At 42.7% G+C, this 19,743-nt stretch overlaps 1 protein-coding gene across 3 annotated transcripts in view; it reads right to left on the reverse strand.

Annotated features, from left to right (window-relative positions):
- Window positions 1-2,056: 2,056 nt before the first annotated feature.
- The window catches only part of cnot10 (CCR4-NOT transcription complex, subunit 10), a 28,550-nt gene continuing 10,863 nt past the window's right edge, over window positions 2,057-19,743 (reverse strand). For 2 of the 3 annotated variants that reach the window (XM_030724674.1, XM_030724676.1), the window contains exons 9-19: window positions 19,524-19,673; window positions 14,710-14,912; window positions 14,288-14,409; window positions 13,722-13,901; window positions 10,484-10,564; window positions 10,296-10,409; window positions 9,158-9,288; window positions 9,041-9,076; window positions 8,635-8,762; window positions 4,430-4,505; window positions 2,057-3,106 (exon numbers count right to left, since the gene is read on the reverse strand). In XM_030724674.1, the coding sequence (XP_030580534.1) occupies window positions 2,964-3,106; window positions 4,430-4,505; window positions 8,635-8,762; window positions 9,041-9,076; window positions 9,158-9,288; window positions 10,296-10,409; window positions 10,484-10,564; window positions 13,722-13,901; window positions 14,288-14,409; window positions 14,710-14,912; window positions 19,524-19,673 (1,364 nt within the window). In that variant the 3' untranslated portion in view covers window positions 2,057-2,963. The remainder of the gene's footprint in view (window positions 3,107-4,429; window positions 4,506-8,634; window positions 8,763-9,040; window positions 9,077-9,157; window positions 9,289-10,295; window positions 10,410-10,483; window positions 10,565-13,721; window positions 13,902-14,287; window positions 14,410-14,709; window positions 14,913-19,523; window positions 19,674-19,743) is intronic. The other variant, XM_030724675.1, reaches the window with a different exon arrangement.

Here is a 19,743-nt window from a genome sequence, read left to right on the forward strand (position 1 = left end):
CATACGCTGCTCAATTACATGTTCATGATTCACTTTGTAATTGTGTTAATAAGATGTTGTAAAAAAAAGTCAATTGCAGTCTATGCAGAAATCTAAAGGCCTTGTAGAGCGGCGGGTTGGACTTCATAGATTTCAGCTCTCTCAGTAAATTCAAGTTACCTGGATCAAACAATATTTAATGAAAACTATAAAGTTTTTAAAGTGCAGTATTTATATTGATTTGAGTTTTAATTTGTATCATATTTGCTACATCTGGCATTTTTTGCAGTTTACTGCTGAAACGTGTATGGTACATTTTATTTAGATTTTGGCATTAAAAAGAATTTCATGTTGAAAAATATTCAAAAACATTTTCTTTTGCATTCTTGTGAAATGTAACTTTATGCCTCTGAGACTAATAGTTTTGTATTATTGTGTGCTCAAACATGTGTCTCAGATTTCAGTGTGTTTTTTTAAACCTTTATTTTACCAGGTAAAAATGTTTGAGAACCAGTTCTCATTTACAAACATGACCTGGCCGAGAGGCCCAATTGAATCAGGTCCACTACACATAAATACACATAAACATATAAACATACAAACATACCAAAAGCAATCGATCAATCAATAAATCAGAGCTTTAACATGGAGCATGCATGTAAATGATAACTGGATAAAAACAGGAATGAGAAGAAGAATAGATGAGTTAGCATAAAGGGGGAGAGGGGACATTAACGTGTTTGTGTGATTGTACGCATGTATGAGTACATATAGGAGAAAGTGTGTGTGTGTATGTAAATTAGTGTCATCTGGGGTGGTCAGCATGATCTGTTGAAAGTAGTAGGAGACGTTAAAGTTGCAAGTTTGAGGGCTCTTTGTAAAGTGTTCCAGTCATTTGCTGCTGCAAAGCGAACGGAGTTGCAGCCAAAGACAGTCGAGGTATTGGGGATGGTGAGGTTAATGTATTCACTTGACCTTGTTCGATATTTATTATGGGCTGCATGAAGAAGAGATGACAGATAAGGTGGTGTCTTGCCCAGGATCGTCTTATAGATGAAGTGAAACCAGTGATGGAGCCGCCGGGTAAGAAGGGAGGGCCAGCCCACCAGTTTGTAGAGGTCACAATGATGAGTGTGGAAAGGCACATTAGTGGCAAAGCGGATGGCTGAGTGATGAAGAGTGTCCAGTTTTCTGAGAGCAGTGCTTGATGCCATTTTGTAGATGATGTCACCATAGTCCAGAATTGGGAGTGTTGTCATCTTGACAAGAGCGTGTGAAACGATGCGGTGAAGATGGGTTTAAAAAAAAAAAAAGATATCTTTAAAGTTTTTTTTAGATATGAAGCTAACATTTCACACAGGTGTGATGTGTCCACACTTTGGGCACTCAGAGACGCTGCAGCAGAAAATGAGCTGGACTGACCCACCTCCTCCTCCATGTGAGCAAACTGTCACGCTCTATTTTTTTAATTTCATTGATATCGTTTCCGTTTCCCGTCCTGTTTGTATGAGTTCACGACATGGACATGTTACATGAAAGTTTCAAATATATCTGGAAAACAGCTGAACCAATGTTTGAAGGTCTTTATAGATTTCTGCACTGATGCAGACTGGCTGACAGCAGAGGGAGGGCACTGGGCTCAGTGAAGCCACAGGTGAAGACTTTTACCTGCATTCTCTTTAATGACCACCAGGGGTGCAGAAACCCTTCTGGTCCTACAGAGAACAGCTGACCTGTTCACTTTATGTACTACTGAATTTAAAACTAAGTACATTTAAAGCCACTTCAGGAGCCTGGCTCCTCCCACTGTATTCTCCTTGTGGCAGGATTTGGAGGAGTTGTACAAGCCAAACGCACATCCAGCAGTTGAAGGGGTGCAGGAACAAGGATATCAGCAGGAAAAGAGTCCCCACACTGGAACACTCGTCCCGGTGTGCAGACTGTCTTTTTCTACAGGATTTGGAGGATACATCATATATATGCTTACAGCCCCCCAAAATCCTGAGATTTAAGTTTGATCCTTTAAATGGAACTTAGAATCAGTGACTTCATACAGTGAATGGAAAGATACAAAATCCTATAATCGCACCCTTTACTGAAAGGTTGGACATTAGCAGAAGATATACAAAGACACATGCAAGTGTACCAATACACATACATGCACAGGTACACTTGTTTGCATATAAATATACAGATGACTTATTCATATACACTCAAAAGAAACTTTGAAATGAAACTTGCCATTTTCTACCAATCAATGAAAACTACTGTACAGAGTTTTTATATACATTTATTCTTCAGAGGTTACAATGAAGTTGGTGCTGTGCTCAGCAGGACTGCTGGGAACACCGTCTTATGTTACAGCCGCTCCAGCGCAGGGACGAGATGCAGCCCCCACCCCGGCACACAGGTGCAGCTCGAGCAGGTGGACTTTTACAGGTGACCGAGGTAAAAGGAGCGCACACACAACAATGGCTCTACTCTCAGCCAGCTTTCTGTGGCTGTTCAAGTACAAACGCCTGAAAGCAACAATGTTGTGCTGGTTTAAATGGAGCAATTTTCACATCATTTCATAAAGACAGGAAGGCAGGGTTACATTTATCAACACATTTCCCAGATTATTATTATTCAACAGTGTCCTGTATACAGTGTGTGCATTTTTCCCTCTGATGTCTAATTTTTGCAGGTTTTCCACTGAAGCTCAAAGAGCTGGCGTTAAAAGTAGAAACACAGACCATGTTTCTACTCACTGTTCTGTTGGGCTTCCACAGCCTTCCTGGCAAACATGAACAGAGCCACATGTGTTACAGTAAACAATTTATTTGCACGCTTACACAGTCAGAAAATGAAAAGGCAGTTCTCAGTCATTTGACAACAACACAGACGGAGTTCTTCTCTCCTCAGCAGCCCAGGAGCCACTCCTGCAGTTCATACAGCTGCCGGTGCTGAGACGCAGTGGCTCAGCAGGGTGCTGTATGGGGGGGTCATTTCCTTTGGGCTGGTGTAAAAGATGAGGATAACTGGAAGGGCTGGATGGGTTTCTTGCGGAAGTCCGGGGAGAGCCTCTGCTGCGTGGGGGGCAGCAGCTGGTTCCGTTTGATGATCTGCAGAGCCAGCTGAGTGTTTCCTGGAGATGCAAAGAGGATTAGGATCAGATAGCCTCAAACACTCACATCAGACACTGAAGCAGGTCAGACAGTCAGACACAGGTCGGGCTGTTTTCACCGTTTACACAGACAAACAGATGACCTGTGACACCGAACAGGCGTCTCCGCCTGTGGTTTCCTGCCACCGATCCTCATCCACAGTTTTCATTATCTGTTACTGAGATTTACTGACACACTGAGCTAACATGGTTTTTGATAACTGTATTTAGGCTTCAGGTTAGCTCTCAGGAGCCATGAAAGCACAGTGACCTGCTGTGAGGGGGGGCGGAGCCTATCCCAGCTGTCATAGGGCCAGAGGCAGGGTACACCTGTACAGGTCACCAGCCTGTCGCAGAGAGACAGACAACAGCCACACCTATGGGCAGTTGAACTGGTCACTCTAGAGTGACCAGTTACCCTGACCCCAGTAACTGCATGTCTCTGGACTGTGGGAGGAAACCCACGCAGACACGGGGAGAACCAAACTCCACACAGACAGAGAGGTGGACTTGAACCCAGGCCTTCCAGATTCTAACTGTGCAGCAGCAGTGCTAACCAACCAACGCTTTCTGAGAAACTGCACTTCATAAGTGTCGACAGGAGTCTGCGAACGGCAGCTAAAAACAGGACACACCTTAGTTTTCATGTCCCTACGGTCAACTTATTTTTAATCTTTTCCAGGGGTGACATCATTTTTGTCCAGGCCAGTTTCATTAGTTTGTTTTTTTAAAATGATTCTGCTGAACCATAAGTCAAAAGCAATGTCTCATTTTCATCAGTTAATTTTATACCGTATGACTTTTGTCAGTTTCAAGTTATTTCAGTGACCACTGTGGGCCTCTTTCTGTACCTGAGGGGTACCAACAGGTGTGTCCATGTCTGTATCAGGTAATGATGCAGCTCTGTTATCACACCAGGCTCCCTGTCCTTTCATGGCTCCTGAGAGTTAATGTTAGCTCAGTGTGTCAGATTCATATTTAATAGTAAATCTCAGTTATAACAGGTAATGAAGACCAATAATTTTTTCCACATGTGTAAACCAGCTGTGGGAGCTTCTTACAACTCCAGGCGACAACCTGATGAAGCTGGCTGAGAGGCTGCAGAGTGCACAGAGCCGGTATCAGAACTGAATGTCAAACGTTATCATGTATGTCCTCAGGCTGAGCTGTGATATCTTCAGCTTGGGTCTCCACCCTGTAAATAAACCTTTGACTGCTGCTCCAGTTAGGAGCCACAGATGCATGACCTATTAACTGATCAACTACAATCACAGGTTCAGCTGTGTGTGTCCTTGTGAGTCTGACCGTTCTGCAGCTCCAGATAAACTCCAAGCAGGATGGCTTCAGGTGGGATCTCCTTGCTGTTCATCATGGATGCAGCCTGATGACAACACAAAGGACAACAGTGAGCTGTAAATTTTCACAGTGGTGGGATTCTTATGAAGCTTCCTGATGGAGACGTTGTGAGTGGGCAGCTGAGCAGGTTACAGCATGATGACAGCACGTAGCTGTCAGAGTAAAGAGCAGAGCTGACACGGTTCAAAGTAAAAAAAGGCTTGTTGGACGTTTGTCTACCAGAAAAAGGAACTACAACACAAAGCTGATCAGCAGAGGTGGCAAAAGTACACACACTGTACTTAAGTAGAAGTACTGATACTTGTGTTAAAACTGCTTGGTAAAAGTTGAAGTACTGGTTCAACTTCTTTACTCAAGTAAAAAGTAGAGGCTGTGAAATGTACTCAGAGTAAAAGTAAAAGTAGTTCTTTGGAGGACGTTTGTACCTGATGTCTGTGTATAGCAGGGCTCTTCAACTCCAGGCCTGGAGAGTCCTGCAGGTTTTAGATGTGTCCCTGATCCAGCACACCTGAGTCAAATGGCTGAATTACCTCCTCAGTATGCAGTCAGGTTCTCCAGAGTCCTGTTAATGACTCCTATATGTGACTCAGGTCTTTTAATTCTATTCAGCCGCACATGCTCCTTGAGAAGTTGGTGCAGATGAATGTAAACCCCTTTTAATCAGGTGGTACCACTCTTTCCTGACCAATGTATCTGAAAAAGTAGAATTAAATTTGACTTTCTGTGGCCTGTTGGTAAGCAGCACTGGCGCCCCCCAGGGGTGCGTCAGTTCTCCATTCTTATTTACCCTGTACACTGTCAGTTCTGCGTTAAATCAGCACATTGTGAAGTTTTCCGATGACACCGTCATTCTCAGTCTGCTCACCAAGGAAGAGGTGTGTGACCTGGTGTGATAACCATAAACTCACATAAACACCTGCAAGACTGTTGAGATGCTGCTGGATCCCAGATCAGCTGGTGACCAGAACCCTGTGATCATCCACAATGAAGCCATTAAACAGGTGACCTCATACAAATACCTCCGTGTTCACACTGACAGTGACCTGAGCTGGCACACACACATGTTGCCACGGTGTCCACCAGCATCTTCATTTTCTGCGGTTATTCGGAGTTTGTAAAAACATAATGGTCATTTTCTACAGAGCAACAATGGAGTCAGTACTCCGGTACGGTCTAACTAGCTGGTTTGGAAATCTAACAGTTAAATCCAAAATGCAAATCCATAATCCAATGAAAACAGCGGGCAAAATGATGGGTCACACTCCCCCCATCCTTCAGGAACTCTTTGACCGAGCAGTTATTGGTCAGGCAGATAGCATGTTGACTGACAGCTCCATGTTCTGCACACAGAGTATGTGCTGCTGAATTCAGGAAGGAGGTACAGGGTTCCTCTATGTAAATACAGCAGGTACAAACATTCATATCAATTAAGCTAATCAATGAGCTAACATGATGAAGTACACACAGCAAATTGGATAGTTTCTTAAATTGTATATTGGTTTTATATTTACAGTTCTATGTGAATTATTCTGTTTTCTTGTTTTTATTGTATTTATGTGATTTAGCGGTGGTTTTATTGTGCAGAGGTACCTTCTTCATCTTCTTTTTAAACCAAGACAAATCTCTCCCAAGGGAGACAAATACAGAATCTTGATCTTGAGTTCCACATTCGTCTTCTCCATAATTGGAATTTGCAGCTTTCCAGCCAACACTCATTAAAACAGACATGCAGGCCAGGCTGAATTTTAGACTTCCTGACTCATTTTATTTCTCCGTTTCATAAGCGAACTGTTTAATAAGAGTTATTTTTATTTAAAAAAAAAAAAAGCGGTTATAATTTCAAGCACTTTCAAGCACTATATCGAAAATTCAAACACTTTTCAAACCTTGAAAGGACAACATATAAATCCAAGCATTCTCAAGGATTTCCAGCACCTGTGCAAACCCTGTGTGTAGGTCAGGAAAGTCTCTGGAGCTTGGAAAAAAAAAACAAAAAAAAAGAGCAACTGGACTTTTGTTTCTTGAAGATGTTTGACCTATTTTTTTTTTCAAGCTCCAGTTTGTACCTGATATCTTTGTGTAAAGCTAACTGAACCTTGTGTTATATTAATGCAATAATAAAATAATATTATATGAGAATACAAACATTACTTCAATCTAAATTCTAATGAATGCGTTCAGCATGAACACTGTTCTGTAGAACAGGAGAAAAAGAGGATTTAAAAAGCTCTGTTTGCTGTTACCTACATTAGAGGGTGACTCTGCCTCACCTGAACAGAAAGCTGAGTACAGTCAGGGGTTACAGTGGGATTCAGCAGGTGGAGGGGGGACCCTAGAATAGGCTGCAGTGGCTCAGTGTGGGGAGCAGAATCACAGCTCTCAATCATTTCTATTGTAGCTCCAGCAGATTTTCTGTGTGGAGCTGCTGCTGCTGCTCTGAGGCTTACTGCTCTGTGTGGATTCGCACCACTGACTCCAACCAGATGTAACCCAGTGTTTCACCAGCTATCTGGGCTGATCCACCCCCCACACTGACAGCATCCAGTTGGTATAAAGGTTGAATTCAGTGACTGAATCTCAGCGTCATCAGCAACAATAAGCATGAACAATCACAGCTGCTGTGCACCAGTCCAGCTGTACTGTACACTCCCCACAATACAGCAAACTAACCTGTTTATCCTGCACTAAACTGCAGTAATAACACAAAGTTAGTGTAGCTCAGTTTGTTTTACTGGACAATTTCACAATATGAAAACACATCAACTTCACATCATATACAGATCCAGGATCCGATTTTAAAAGGTCAGCTTTAAATCTCCAGTTTATCAGATGTCACTGAGCGGTCCTTCCCTTTAAATCTAACCTCTCCTTCCTCTTTCTCCATCTCTGAGTGAACTTCTCTCTCTTTGCTCTCCCAGAAACACAGCAGCTCTTCTTTTAGCTAGCAGACACACTGTGTGACAAACTGCACACACTTTGTGTGTTTGCTGATATTTGATGAGCATTTAGAAACGTCGCATTTACCTGCAAAAAGATACTCCTTTGATTTCTGCTCCTCTTCTGTAGGACTAGCGAAGATGCTGAAGTACTGCGAGCACAACTGCCCTCAGTCCGGCCCACTGTAACCCCTGATTATAGCGCTATAAATGATACATTAATTATATGGTTTTAACTCTGTCATGTCTTTGTATGTGATAAGCCCGGTGACGGAGGACACGCCAGTACGATTGTCTCTTATGTGTTATTGTTCCTTCATCAGATGGTTGGATGTTTGACGGCACACTGACCGGAAATACAAACTTTTCTCAAACCTAAAGTAACGAGTCTGTTTGAAAATGTAACAAGTAGAAAGTACAGATACTTGTGTAAAAATGTACGGAGTAAAAGTAAAAAGTACTCAGAAAAATAAATACTCAAGTAAAGTACAGATACCTGAAAAATCTACTTAAGTACAGTAACAAAGTATTTGTACTAGGGGTTGCATGAACTAGTCGAGTTGTCGAGTAGTCGATTCTAGGTAATCTCGCGAGGTTTTAAATTTCACGTCGACTAGGCGCAGTCACATGACTGCTGGCGACAAAATGGATTCCAAACAGTTGGAAGGCGAGGACGAGGAGCAGGCCGAACAGCTAGAAAATCAACAGTGTGGAAGCATTTTACTAAAGATGACTCTTCTGGTTCAACTACCGTTACGTGCCAAATCTGCAAAGCTGTGCTGAAGTACAACAAAAGTACGACTGTGATGCTCAGTCACTTGAAAGGATTTTGAGCACCTTTTTTGGGCCACATTACCAGAGTGCCGTGAAGACTGTCGGATCCGCCTCGGTGACTGCGCTCTCTGACACGGGGGAACAGAATTTCACACAACAAATGTTTTATCTGTGAATACGGGTAATAAAGCCTGTAAGTTACTGCAAAGCATCGTGTCTCGAGTTCGTATGACGTCATAGCGACTAGTCGCTGTCGACTTTTATCATGTTGACTTTGACCTTAAACAATCTTAAGTCGTGCAACCCCTAATTTGTACTTCATTACTTCCCACCTCTGCTGATCAGTAACCATTCTGGTCTCAAACATGACATCACTGCAGGTCTCTTCTGTGAGCTCAGCAGGTCCTAGAAATGACCTGAGTCACATGACGTTACCATGGTTACCTGAGTCAGGCACTTGCGGGCCTTGTCGTACTCACTCCTCAAACAGTACGCACTACCCAGGTTGAAGAGCATCATGGCCCGAGCTGAGGTCACACTGCTGGGGTAACACAGAGGAGTCTGCTTCCCTGCTGCAGCGCACGCACGCACGCACGCACACACACACACACACACACACACACACACACACACACACACACACACACACACACACACACACACACACACACACACACACACTTTTTACAGTCTTCTGAATTTCCTGCTGCTCTGAGAGCTACAAGCTTTGGTTCTTTCTGGACACTTTGTGTCAGATGCTTTACACGAGTTTAGGTTATTTCTGTTTAAATGCTGTATATTATATTTATAAATGGTTTAAAAGCATACATACTTAATAATGTAAACTTACAAGGTTCGACAGGCTCGTCTCCTTTGTCAGACCCTGCTGGCAGAAGGAAAAGCAGCTGTTAGATGGAACCAAAACTACAGCAGAGGTTTTGCTGAGTCATGATTTAAACCCACACACCCTGGTCTTGTTCACTCATCAGGACTCCCATTGACACGTCACTGACGTTCTCTGGGTTGAGGTGAGCGATTGCATCAGAGATTCTGTCCAATGAGATGAGGGCTTCAGCAGCATAGAGGTGACCAAGAAACCTAAAGACACCGCAGAGAAACAGACAGCAGTTAATGAACTCAAGCAAAGGAAGACCTATTGAACAGTTCATGTGCACACATACATGATGTCTTTTTCTTTCTCTCAAATCCACACAATTCTGTGCCTACGTCAGACTTTATTTGTATTTATTAGGGGTGGGACTCGATTAAAAAAATTAATCAAATTAATTACAAGCTTTGTAATTAATTAATCGAAATTAATCGCATGTTAATCGCATTTCAATATTTGACATGATAAATATTAATTTAAGTTTAGTTGATGAATGAATCAATATACATAAGCTTAAACTTCAAAATATTGTTTATTTTCCCACCAGTCTGCTACACAGACCAATAAAGGGTGGAAGTGCTCCTGTGATAAGCAAACACCTGAAATTAAAGTTAGGCATCATAACTGGATAGTTTTATTCAACATTAATGTCTCACTTGTTATAGTTGGAAATTAATCATTCTCTCAGCTGTATTCCTTGATGTTGAAATGTGTTATGCTTGTTTTAACAGCTTATTTTGAATTAAAGACTTAAAATTAAACCACAAAAAGGAGAAAAAGTTCGTTCTCCGTTTAACAGCTGCTTTTACACAGCTGTGCTTCACACTCACGGTTGCTAGGCGACATGAGCTACACAGAGGTGACGGCAGCTGATATGAAGGCTAGCTGCTCACTTCCGGCCTTTGTGGGCTGCGAAAGACGTGGGCCGGGTCCTTCGCAGGATGCGGCCCCTAATTTGGACATTGTGCGTCGATATAATCTGTATGCCGGGAACTCGTGCACTGAGAAACGTTCCATGGTGCAAAGTGCGATTAAAGTGCGTTAAAATTTTTAACGCGTTAATTTCCCTGTAATTAATTAATCAAAATTAACGCGTTAAAGTCCCACCCCTAGTATTTATGTTTTAATTTTTTAAATAGTTTCAGATTTATTTATCAGCAACAGTCCTGCTGTTCTTATTCTGTAAGGTTAGTCATTTGTGTAAGAAAGGACTTACTTGAGAGATCCAGACACCTTGGTTTGATGGAGCAGCTTCTCAGCATGGTTCAGAGCCATCAGGTTGTCTCCCAGCGCCAATGCTACGTAGCTACTGCAGGCCAGGATGGAGCACCTACTCAAACAGTCATGGATTAGTGCGCGGCACTCTGATGTGAGGTTAGCTGAATGAGCAAAGCTCGACATTACCTGAGGTTTTCTACCTCTTGTTTTCTAAGAGGAGAAGACGGAGCAGCAGACAGAAACTTATCAGCCTCCTGACCTTTTCCACTGCAAAACACACCAATAACTTCATCAGAGTACATACCCAACTCTGAGTATACCACAATTCAACATCATTATTTCTCAGCATTGCATCAGAAAACATTCTGAGATCAAGTTATCCAGGTAACTCCACCCATTCAGTCCAGATCATCTTCCCTCTCTATGTTATCCCACGGTTACTCCACTCCTGAATCTACACCTGTATCTGCTCTTTGTGATGATCTGGCTGGGGAAGTGGAGGTGTGCAGCGCACCTTAGTATAGTCCATGCTTGACTTGTGCCACAGCCCCACTGAGTTCCTGATGACAGGTATCAGTGCACTGTTAGCCTTGTATCTGCCCCACACAGTATCCATGTATGGGGCACTGAGTGTCAGGCTTTCTCAGTCACTCCAGGCAGCGTTCAGGTTGCTCTGCCTGGTCTGAGGTCTTAGTGGACCACTCTGAGCCAGCAGCTGAGGCTTTGACCTCCTTCAGTGTTCCCAATACCATTCTGAGCTCTGTGTGTTCCATTTATGTGCCTATTCAACATCCTATGAATCCATCAGATTGTCCCTATCTGCGTGAACTGTTTAATAAGAGTTCATTTTTATTTTTTAAAAAAAAGCGGGCATAGAATAAAGCACTGCATGAAGGTCCATGTGGATGGGTGCTTGGAGTAAGAAGCTCAGAGCAGAAAAGCACCAAGTACAGTCAATATTTGGACCTCCAATGCTCTGTTCCAAAAATGGCACTGTTACCACTAGGGATGCGCCGATCTCATATTCAGTATCGGTCCGATCCTGGCCTAAATTACTGGATCGGATATCGGAAAGAAATAAAAACTGCAATCCGATCCGATCCACATTAGCTGCATTACAGTTCTCCGTCGTCTTCTTCTTCTTGTGGTCTGCGGTTGAACAAACCAGTTTAGAGCTGCATTACTGCCACCTACTGGAATGGAGTGGATCAGGAAATAACCCCTCAGTTCTCCTTCACTGCGACGGATTCCCTTTAACACTGAGCGATCATCGCTGACATGTTTTTCCGCCTCCACCGCTCTCTGCGTGTTCGTGTGTTGTGCTCGCTGTGCTGAGAATTTCAGCTGTTATTTTTTTCTCTACTTCAGCTCCCAGACATACTGCTAGCGAGCTAGTGATTGACCGGTACTGGAAGGACCCCTTCCCCGTCAAAATATTTTTGATACTTTAATCCCTGATTAGTGACTAAATATAGACCTGCAGTAGAAACGTATTTAGGAGAATGCTTGTGAATATAAAGCATTACAAGATTACGCTCACGCAGCCCCCAGTTTTTCAACATAAACACTTATAACACAACAGCAGCAGTCAGCTGAACTGCACACTTTACAAAACGCCTCTCGATCATTCCCCATGCCCAGCTTAACCCTCTGGGGTCCGGGGAATATTTGGCCATTTTTGACTACTTTCATTTTTAGCTTCATAGTTGACCTTAGAAACTGTTTCTTGCCTTGTTTGGCATCATTATGGTTTTTTTTCAGCACTACCTCACGTGTGTGACTGTATAGATATTCTTTCACTTTGACATACTGTATTAACACATTGGACTTATAATCACATAACATAAAAGAGTAGAAAAAGTTACATTTTCTTTACTGTTAAAAAAAAAAAAAAAAAAAATCAGAAACATGCTTAATGAATTATTTTTACAATTAAAATGCAAATATAAGTTGTACATTTTCAAAACTTGTGTAAAAATATAATAAGGTTAAATACAACTATTCACATTAAAATGCAGGAAAGGCCTCAGGTGTTTTTGTGTACAACTATTTGCAGAGCAATCAGGACTCACATTAAGATGCTACACAAATTATTTATGCCACCTCAAAGAACAGTTTCTGTCCTCCACAAGACTGAGGGGCCATCACAGGCAGATCCTGCCAGTAATGTTGTCTCTTATCACTTTTTCACCTGCTCCGCAGCAGCCAAATGCACCCAAATGCATCGTGTTACCGCATAATTTTCTGATTGGTTGATAGGGGGCATTTTTCCACCAATAGGAAGGGGGTTGTCGGGAAATATTTTGTTTTGTTTTGTTTTGTTTTGACTAGCAAGCACTTCCTGTTAGCGAAACTCACGTTTTCGCCGTTTATTTCTGCACAAAACGCGCATCGAAGGTGAGGAAACTATACAGGAAAAAGCATGGCATAAATTACTGGCCATAACTCTGGTTGTATTTGGCCTATTTACGTAATTTAAAAACTGGTACATAGTTTGAAGTCTGCACTTTCGATTCATGGCAGCAGCGTCCCGATGCTACGTCATTTTTACGCGCCAGCGCGTCTGTGCACTCCAGAGGGTTACGCCAGTCTTTGAATGCCGGGTTATTGCGCCAAAGTTGTGAAAACTACATTTACTACCCCGCGGAAACCCTGTGTACAATAATTAAAACACAATATCAAAAAAACCCAGATAAAACACCATGTTAAAAACATTAACATTACCATATTAAAAGAAAAAGAATAAAAATAAACAGAAAGCCTGGTTAAACAGAAAGGTTTTCAACTGTTTTTTTTAAGACTCCACAGAGTCAGCTAAACGGAGCTGGAGTGGTAAACAGTTCCAGAGCTTTGGTTCCACTGCCTGAAAAGCTCTGCCCACCCTGGTTCTTAGTCTTGTACGTGGGACAACTAAAGTATTTTGATTTTGTTGTGTGAGAGACTGTTGATGTATGTAAAATGTATCTAGGTATTTGAAATCTTTTTGTTTTTTTTTTAAAAAGATCGGATTTGTATCGGTATCGGCAGATAAAATATCGGTATCGGACCTAAAAAAGTGGTATCGTGCCATCCCTAGTTACCACTATCGTGTTGATTTTATTTCTTTATATAGATACTGCATGACTAAAGCATATTTTCATGCATATATAAAAAAGATGGGTGTCTGTTTGTTTTAAAATCCATCATACTGTACAGCCATGAATTGAGAGTCTGCAGAGTCCTGTTCAGTTTGCAGCACGCTCAGCGGTGAAAGTAAATCCACACACAGTATGTGAGGTTTCCTTATTCATTTGTTGAAGATAGTTATTGGTAAGATGCGCACATACACAGAGGGATAGAGCACAAACAGACCTCCATGGAAACAGACAGTGGGTGAAAACAGAAAGGCTTCTAAACTTCCCTTTCAGGAAGTGATGTGTCTGACCTGCAGGCATCACTGTTCTCGCTGCCGCTCTCAGTGCTTCCTGACTGGCTGGAGTTCTTGGAGCTGTGCTCCATCTTCACATCTTGCTGCTGGTGTTCAGGCAGCAGCAGCAGGGCGTTCCTCAGGCAGATCGCTGCAAACTCCATACTGGCAACTGGAATAGCTGCTGACTGGCCCTCACTGTACAGACACAAAGACCACGAGGCCAGTTTAACCCATAATAAACTGCTATCAGGCTAAATATTAACTGCACTTAAAAATGCTTAATGATTATATAATGATGAAAACAGGATGCCAATAATGCAGCAGCTCACGATCAGTCACATCTCCACTTATTGCCCGTAACACAACAAACATCACCTCGTGCATGAGCACAGATTGGGTAAAGACCCATTAGATGATCATTACATGTAGACTGGTTGCACACAACATACTGAGATGTTCATACTGTGCACCCTGTTAGTTTTACCCACCAGTACTGCAGCACTGGCAGGAGTCCTGCCCTCTAGTGGACAGTTAACAGAAACCTGTAACTCATTAGGCTGCCTTGTGGCGCTGACACTGACCTGTAGATGGTATTCTGTGTAGACTGGGACGCCAGGATGATCTTGCGATGGTAGCCCTGCCCAACAACAGACTGAACGATTCCTTTTTTACAAGGCAAACCTTTGCTTTCCTGCTCCAGGCCCTGGAAATTACAACATAAAGAGATTATTACACAGTTTTAGGTTCACCCTCATACATTTACAAAGCCACTCAAAGATGCTAGAAATTAGAGTGAAGAAAGATCGTTTGGCCAGTCTGAATAATCTGACAGGAGAACAACTTTTTATGGACCCGTATCCACAAAATGGCTCCATTAAAAGAAATGAAATAAAAGAATAAATACATGAGAACAATTTAAGGAGGAAGGATTCTTAAAAACAGACAGAGGAAGGTAACACAATGCACAGAGACAAACTCATCTGTGAAGGCAGGATCAACATACCCCTTTGTTAGCAGAGATGCAGCACTCTGCAAGCCGCAGCCACAGCCGAGGGTTGGAGTGATAAACCTGAACCGCCTCCATCAGACACTCAAACGCTGCCAGAGGTCTGCCGATGTGCAGCAGCTGAATGCCGCAGTTATACAGCAGCTCATAGCGCTTGTTGGCTAGTAAAGCACACATGGGGATACCTGTGAATTTTTTAGCTGCAGAATAAAGACAACAAAAGAAAAGGACTTATTGTTACTGAGGAACACATAACTGACATTTGTGCATAAGAACACCAAAAATATATACCAATACAACTCTGCACACCTCAGGGACCCACAAAGAAACACAGGTAAAGGCTACGATAGGTAGGGCGCTGGATGCTGTGTGTGTTTAACAAGTCAATTTATAAACTTCAAAGATTATAAATCAGAACTATATAAACCAATCAAATTAAGACAAACTCAGGACGGAAATACACAAAGTGAAAATGTACTTCACAGTGAATTATTTTAAACACAATTGGCCCCTTTCACCAATACAAACACACCAGTGTGTGTTTGTTCATGAATCCGAATAACTGTGCAACAACAGGCTTATGCCACCTGTACACTGTACACCTACCCTATATTTGCATTTTTGGGAAACTGTGAATAATGAGGATGACAGTACTGAGACCCTCTCAAAGGATGAACCACTGTTGTGTTTACACATAACGTACAAGTGAGCAAAGAACCAACTTTACATATTTAAGGAAACTATAAATTTATTGGTACAAATTCAGGCAGGAAAACGCTGATAAATCACTGATTCATCCATGAAACATTCATATGCATGGTTTACACACACACACACACACACACAGTTTAAAACAGTATGGTAACAGGACAGTATTTGGTGAAGAACAAAGTGCTTAATTAAAGTGAAAAGAGGACAAAAATATAGTTCTAAATGATAGACACAATGATGCCTCTGTGCACTATGACCCTCAGCATCCTCTGACCCCTCTCTGTGATTTTACGTGGCCTACCACTTCATGGCTGAGTCGCTGTCATTCAGTCGCTTCCACTTTGTTATAATCCCACTAACAGCTGACTGTGGAATATTAGCAGTGACTGGACTTGTTGCACAGGTATCATCCTATCACGGTACCACGCTGGAGCCCCTGAGAGTGACAGAGCTGCAGCCTTGACATTGTTATAGGAAAATAATTTTATTAGGTCTACTATCATTAGTTATTTAAGATTTACAGCGTAACCTGAAGCGCACCTCCTGAGAAACACGTCATTTCCTTCATTTCCGGCTCCTTCCCCCACGTTTGTACAAAGTAGTGAAAAAAAACATAAAAAGTCCAGCTTTTTATGTTTCTGTCAGCCAGCACCACATATAAAACACCAGGACGTGACTGAAAGGTCATTAACACACCTGCACAGGTACAAATGCACCAACAACATCGGCCATTTACGTAGGTTACGTCATAGCTCTACAGAGGCCCAGCGCTGACGTCTGAATCAGGGGTAAGCTGGAGGAGGAGGCTGTGGGAGGTCTGAGCTTCACTGCTCAGGCTGCGGCCCCCCGACCCCGCCCCACATCAGAGGAAGAACATGGATGGATGTTTGTACTGTATAATCATTTTAGATTTTAACTCTTACAAATGTCATGAATTATAGAACGAGCATCGATCATGATGCGCACCACAATAAACTGCCACACTTTTAAGTTGCAATTTATTCCTTTATCAGATGTTATTTTGTCGTATTTTAATGACGTGTAAACATCATTTGCAGTAATGCATTTTCATATATTTACCATCAATTTAATTTTTTTTTTTTCCTTCTTTTAGTCTTTTTTTTTTTTTTGCCCTTGTCTAGTCGACTAAGAAATTAGTTGCCAGGAACATCGACAACAGTACCATAAAAACCCTAAACAGCACATAACTGCCTCTCCTCACAGCACACAGCTAGTAGACTGGGTGGGACAGTCTGTACACACAACCTTAGATGAAGAAACAAAAAGGTGTGGCATCAGACTTCAGGTTGTCGGTTAAATCATCAGTGTACCTGCCTCAAACACCCTCTTTTCCATAAAGTCCTTTGTTTATGAAGTGCTTGCTACCAATCCTCACATTGCAGCTAACTAGTAGATTCTCCTGTTTTGGTGCAGACAGACAACAATGAAGAACAAAGACTAAAGTGGATAGTCTTGGTTTTTAATTCTATAAAATTCAGGTGCAATGCAATCCATAAAACAAAAATTCCCTGGCACGTAGGCCCAGTAGGCTTCCAGGCTTGTAATATACTGGCAGAAATCCCACAGTACAAATACTTATGTTGGTGTAGTGGTGCATTAAAGAGGTTTTTTTTTTTTTTTTTTTTGTGGAAGTTTTGATATGAGGTTGTAGCAAACTAGAATCGACTGTAATAACTGTTTATCTCAGGTGAGCTCCGATTCATTAAAGTCTACCTGAGGTGCTTGACACAATGGATTAAACCGTACATCACTTGAAAGCCTCGTAGTAAGACCAACACAGTTGCTGTGCACCACTGTCATTAAGCTGCTGTCAAAGGGCCTCCAATCAGGATGGTTCTTTTAAATATTAGATCACTCAACAGCAAGCTTTCATGGAAAATACATTTTTGATCATGTGAAGGAGACGTGACTGAATGGGAGTCCAGTGCTTTCTACCATCCAAAGTGTGGATCAATTCTCCCATAATGGCTGGTCTGGTTTGGGTTCTGAGTCATCATTTCAGTCTTTTGCTACCAGGTGAAAAGTGACACATTCTCAGGCTTCAATCTACAACTCTTAGAACTTCTACAGACTAATGTGTGTTTTGATATACTGTTGGATTAGATAAGTCTGTAATGTGATCAGATTGCTAGCCCAGCTGCTACCTTGAGGGTGACAGCCACACCTGCTTCCTAAGCCCTGGCAACCATTATGGCGTGGGCCCTTGGGCTTTCTTCAGGTCATGAGGTGGGTACCCTCCTTCATCAGTGCTTCATCAATGAACCCACAATACTCCCAGAGGGCTTGACAGCCAACCCCAGCATCCTGAGGCAGCCCCTCGGATGCTCAGCTCCACCCCCACTGCTCAGAGTGCTTCAACCATAACCACCTTGATGCTGTTTCAGCTCGTTTTATAATGTTAGTTACAAGACGTCTTCTGCCGTGACCTTTGATGTCAAGTCTGGACACGCCAAAGAGACTGCGCAGGGAATCCCTGCAGCCTACCTCCACTGGTATGTCCCAGGCTCGCCACACCGCTTGTTGACATTCATAGATGGGGGGGAGCTGGTACTTCCAAAGCTTCCTCTCATGTGCCTCCTCCATCCTCTCCTACCATGGCACAGTCAGCTCATATAGCACCACTTGCTTAGATGTTCTAGACCACAGGACTATTATCTGGTCTGAGTGTCGAGATAGTAAGCTCCTCTGGAAACGTTGTCTTGTGGTCAACTCTCATTTCCCAGTCAGCAGCAGATGCCAGAATTCCTGAGCCACTTGATGTCCTGCCAGCACTCTCCCCTGCACTAATGAACCTGATCAAGCAAGGTGCTGCTGTTACAGGTCTTTCTCCTCTCTTCCTCTAGACCTGAAGCCAGTTCAGCCAATATCTGGTCATGCCTCCATCTAAGCTTGCCATCAGCTAGGCCAGTCTAGCTTGATGACAATACATGTTCCAGGTTTGCTGGTCTCCCACACAGTGTGCACCCTGGATTCTCAGCCAGCCCCAGCGGTGAAGATTCACTGGTGTTGGTAAAATGTCATATGTGGAGGACAGGAGAAACTTTATGGGCTTTTTTTTTTTTTTTGCATTTTTGGCCACAGCAGCTTTTATGGGCAATGGAGAGAGACAGGAAATGGGGGAAAGATACAGGGGAAGACATGCGGGCAAATTGGCGACGGGCTGGGACCCAGAAACTTTATGGGCTTTTAATCCACCCCCCACATATCCCTCCACCCCAAAGACCTGCCTTGAACACTACCCCAGTATGACCACCTCCGTTGGCTTTTCAAGAACACTGCCTTTGCTTCACAATGTTCTTCCTCCACCAGGCGCAGCTCTTCCTGGACAAGGCTGCGCCACCCCCTGATATTACTGTCCCTCCACCTTCCCCTGGTTATGACTCCTAGACCTAGTCTGCCTTGATTGACAGACCCCACAATGTCCTTTTGGCATAGTCTTGCCTCCGCTTCTGCCACAGCACTGGTTGGTACCCACTTCTGTCCTGCACGGATGGTGATATCTGTTTGGCAAACCAGTTGGTCTCTACTGTCATGCAGCATCATCACGTGTTGGGCTTTGACCACTTTGTACTCATCAAACACTGATGTTATAGGCAGTTGCAACTTACTCCCAGAGCTGTACAGGTCGATTAATGAAGCTTTTGGGAACTGACAGCCATCTCTGAAGGAAAGTGTTAATCCTCCTTTCCAAGGCTTCAACAGTTGTTAGTGATGTCTCATACAAGATCAACTCATGAGTTGGGTCACACATCAGATTTAGTTTCATCTCTTGGCTTACTGGTACATGAAATAACATGCCAGTTACTTTTAAGGTCATTCTTCTTCAAACAGAAAGTAGAAATAGGGGCATTTTTCAAAACCAGTACCTCTATTTGATGCTGGCTTTCAGGGACCCCTCATTAAGCTGTCACACTAAGACCACTATACCACCTATATGCAGATGATATCTTAAATTATTTTAACACTACTTCCTCTGTCTTGACATAGTTGGCCCACTGAGGTCACACTGCCCCAAAGTAAAACCCCACACATAGTTGTTGTGCTTAAATGTGCAATATAAATAACCTGACTTGACTTACACTGGCCATTGCTACCGTCTCCCAACTGTGCACAGGTGTGGTCATTCTCTTGCAGAGCCTTCTTGAAATAGAAAATGCCTAGGTTATGTTTCCCCATTGCAAAGTGAATGCAGCCCAGATTGTTCCAGAACATACATCGAACACATTCACCTGAATGAGAAAAAAAAACACATGAGCAATTAGCAACTCATAAAATGTCAATGTTAAAGCCTGTTACACC

Source organism: Archocentrus centrarchus, unplaced genomic scaffold (genome assembly GCF_007364275.1).
Source record: "Archocentrus centrarchus isolate MPI-CPG fArcCen1 unplaced genomic scaffold, fArcCen1 scaffold_40_ctg1, whole genome shotgun sequence".
In the NCBI taxonomy this organism is placed as follows: Eukaryota; Metazoa; Chordata; class Actinopteri; order Cichliformes; family Cichlidae; genus Archocentrus; species Archocentrus centrarchus.